The sequence below is a fragment of the Bison bison genome, unplaced genomic scaffold, assembly GCF_000754665.1.
Source record: "Bison bison bison isolate TAMUID 2011002044 unplaced genomic scaffold, Bison_UMD1.0 scf7180017864266, whole genome shotgun sequence".
NCBI lineage: Eukaryota > Metazoa > Chordata > Mammalia > Artiodactyla > Bovidae > Bison > Bison bison.
In genome coordinates this window covers 1,905,217-1,908,416 of record NW_011494838.1, presented here as the reverse complement: position 1 = coordinate 1,908,416, position 3,200 = coordinate 1,905,217, and the positions used below count along the sequence as shown (strand labels likewise).

At 66.5% G+C, this 3,200-nt stretch overlaps 1 protein-coding gene across 1 annotated transcript in view; it reads left to right on the top strand.

Moving 5' to 3' along the window:
* The window catches only part of TSSC1 (tumor suppressing subtransferable candidate 1), a 63,217-nt gene extending 61,562 nt beyond the window's left edge, over positions 1-1,655 (top strand). The window contains exon 11 of the mRNA XM_010848442.1: positions 1,188-1,655. Coding sequence (XP_010846744.1) covers positions 1,188-1,362 — 175 coding nt within the window. The 3' untranslated portion in view covers positions 1,363-1,655. The remainder of the gene's footprint in view (positions 1-1,187) is intronic.
* The last annotated feature ends 1,545 nt before the right edge of the window (positions 1,656-3,200 follow it).

Sequence of the window (3,200 nt, the reverse complement as noted above, 5' to 3'; positions counted from 1 at the left end):
TACCGAGAAAGGCCCCGGAGCCGGAGACCAGGGGGCACGCGGGGCGGGGTCTCCCGAGAAGTGTCCTGGAGCCCCGGATCAGGGGGCAGGCAGGGTGGGGTCTCCTGAGAAGGGCCCCGGAGCCCTGGATCAGGGGGCAGGCGGGGCAGGCTCTCCGGAGAAGGGCCCCGGAGCCTGAGACCAGGGGGCATGTGGGGTGGGGTCTCCCGAGAAGGGTCCCGGAGCCTGGGACCAGGGGGCAGGCAGGGCAGGGTTTCCCGAGAAGGGTCCCAGAGCCCTGGATCAGGGGGCAGGTGGGGCGGGGTCTCCCGAGAAGGGCCTCGGAGCCCAAGACCAGGGGGCAGGTGGGGCAGGGTCTCCCGAGAAGGGCCTCGGAGCCCAAGACCAGGGGGCAGGTGGGGCAGGGTCTCCCGAGAAGGGTCCTGGAGCCGGGGAGGAGGGACTCGCGGGGTGGGGTCTCCCGAGAAGTGTCCCGGAGCGCAGGGACTTGGGGTACATGGGGTGGGGTCTCCCGAGAAGGGTTCTGCATACTGAGAGCGTGGGTGAGACGGGAGGCAGCGCCCGAGGCCCTCCGGCGAAACAGGTGCAGGCCTGTGCTCTCTGCAGCTGGGTGGGCGGCGCAGCTCCGCAGGCTCCCAGGGGTCTGCGTGTGTGAGTGCCGTCCGCCCGGCGTCCCAGGGAAGGGACACATAAGCCCTGTTTGTAGCGGTTGATGGGGAAGTCAAAACCCCAGCTAGGACCTGCTGGCCCTTCCCGCCGGCTCCGGCCAGCCCCGCACCTGGTCCAGGCTGGGGCTCCCTCTGCCCACCCTTGGACTGTGCTGTTTGGTCCCCAGGTCCCTCTGTCAGACGCCACCAGACCATCAGCCGTTCTCCACTCAGCCACCGTCCGCTGAGCACAAGCACGTCCTGCTCCAGGGCTCATGGAGGAGGTGTCGGGCAGTGGATGGCACCCCACCCTGGCCTGTAGGGCCCTCTAGGGGTGGCCCTGGGCTCCTGCCCCCAGGAGGAGGTGTCGGGCAGTAGACAGTCTCCCCCACGGCCCTGAGACCCCTCTGGGGTGGCCCTGGGCTCTGCCTCCGGGAGGTGTTGAGCAGTAGACGCCCCCCGCCCCGCCCCCGGGCTCCTGGGACCAGGCCTGCGGCTGGGGCAGGGTGCCCGCCCCTCACGTGTGTCGGTGCCTTGCAGGAGCCAGGAGCCCCCGCAGGACAGTGTCATCGCCACCTACGAGGAACACGAGGACAGTGTGTACGCCGTGGACTGGTCCTCAGCCGACCCCTGGCTGTTCGCCTCCCTGAGCTACGACGGGAGGCTCGTCATCAACCGCGTGCCCCGGGCGCTGAAGTACCACATCCTGCTGTGAGTGCCGGGCCGCTGCGGGACTGCAGCCGCGGCGTGTGGGGCCCAGGCTTTCCAGGCAGAGCCCCGTCGGACGCGGGTGCCCATGAACAGTGACAGGGCTTCCGCCCGCTGGCCTCTGCGCCTGCCGTCTCTGCCCCTGCTGTCTCTGCCCCAGAGACCAACACAGGTACCCAGGCCGAGAGGGGCGCACGCGCTCCTTCCGCTCTGAGGGCTGTTGGGCGTTTCCCTGTGATTTGTTTCCCTGACGTCGACGTCGTCTTCTCGCGAGATTAAATGGAATAACGGCAGCGGTGGCCGCTGGCGTCCTCCCTGGGGCTCCGCTCTGTCTTCCCGGTCTCAGCCTGGAGGACGGGCGGGTGGGCCTGCCCCACCCGGGGTGGGGCGCTGATGCTGCCGGTGCCCCGAGTCTGCCCCGGTCGAGGCCCCGTCCCTGGCCGCCACGCACCTTGGGTCCCGCGCTGTGAGGCTGACGGCCTCTTTGTCACCGCACGGTCACCGCCTGCTTCGGTCACCCGGACGCCTTCCCGCTAAGCCCTAGGTTGTCGGTGAACCCCTCTCCCGGGCGCCCTTCGTGGAGCCAGCGCGTTCAGCTTGGAGAGGCTGGCCCTGCGCGCTCTCCCCCGACTAGACGCTGGAGGACCAGCAGCGTCACCTCACTCCCACTTGGCACCGACTGAACGCGTGTGGACTCTGCATGGATTGGTGCTAGGATGCAGGCCTGGGCTGGCCCTCCGGCTCTGGGCAGTGGGTCCCTCCAGTCTGCGGGCCAGGTGGGAACCCAGAGTCAAGGCAGAGGGAAGGTGGGCTACAGACCCTCGGTCCTCAAAACTCAAAAAATTGAAGCTTGCTCCCTGGTGGCTCCAGCCAGAGGTGGACCTGAGCCCTGCCTGGGACTGTCCATGCGGCCACAGCGGGGCAACACCCAGGCCCACGCGCCCAGGAGGGGTGCCCCCGAGTCCAGCTGTCCTGACGTGGACATGCGGTGACCTGGGGTTTCCAGTGTCACCGTCACCCAGTCATGGCGGCTGCCCCGCCCCCACCTGTCCCGCCCATCTCCACCTCCCCTGGTGCCCCTGGCTCATCCTCTGAGACCGAGTCCAGCTGTCACCTCTCCTCTGAGGCGCCTCCCAGGACTCCAGCCCCTTGGTTAGCCTTGCGTCTTCCTGCCTGAGTCGTGTGCAGCGGTTCCTCGGCCAGCGCACCCTGAGCCCGCTGGGGTCCGGCAGGACCGCGCGAGGCATGCCCCTTCCACAGGGCTTGGCAGACGGTGAGGGCTCCCTGCACAGGGTTCTGGGGCGCAGGCCCGGCCCAGCGCAGTCATGGGGTGTCCCCGGAGACACCTCGGTTGCCTCTGGTGAGAGCTGGATGCCTTCACAGCTCTATGCGGGAGTAAATTAATTTATCACTTAGGACCCTAAGTGTGTATGGCCATCAGTGGTCATCTTAGTAGGAACACATGCAGGTCAGTCCATTTTAAAACATTCTAAAATTGCAAAAGATCAGAAATCATATGTGTTGGGAAAGGTAAAATCTCTCTCCCCTTTCTAGTTTCTTCTGTCTGATCTAAGAATTAACAGGAGACAGACGACAGGAGAAAATCAGATTTAATTCCATAGGTGCAGAGTCCCTGTGAGCAAACCGGGACCCAGGACGGGCTGGGCATGAGGCTCCTGAGCATCTGGGGGGTGGGAGGGTCTCACCAGGAGGAAACGGTTTGCTGGGCCGCGCGGAGAGGCAGGATGTGCCAGGACTGGGGTCTCTGTGAGTCCCCCCTCCCGGCCGTGTACTGGTCGGACATCTCTGGTGATTCTGCACTCCGTGGGCTGGACTCCCCTAGGC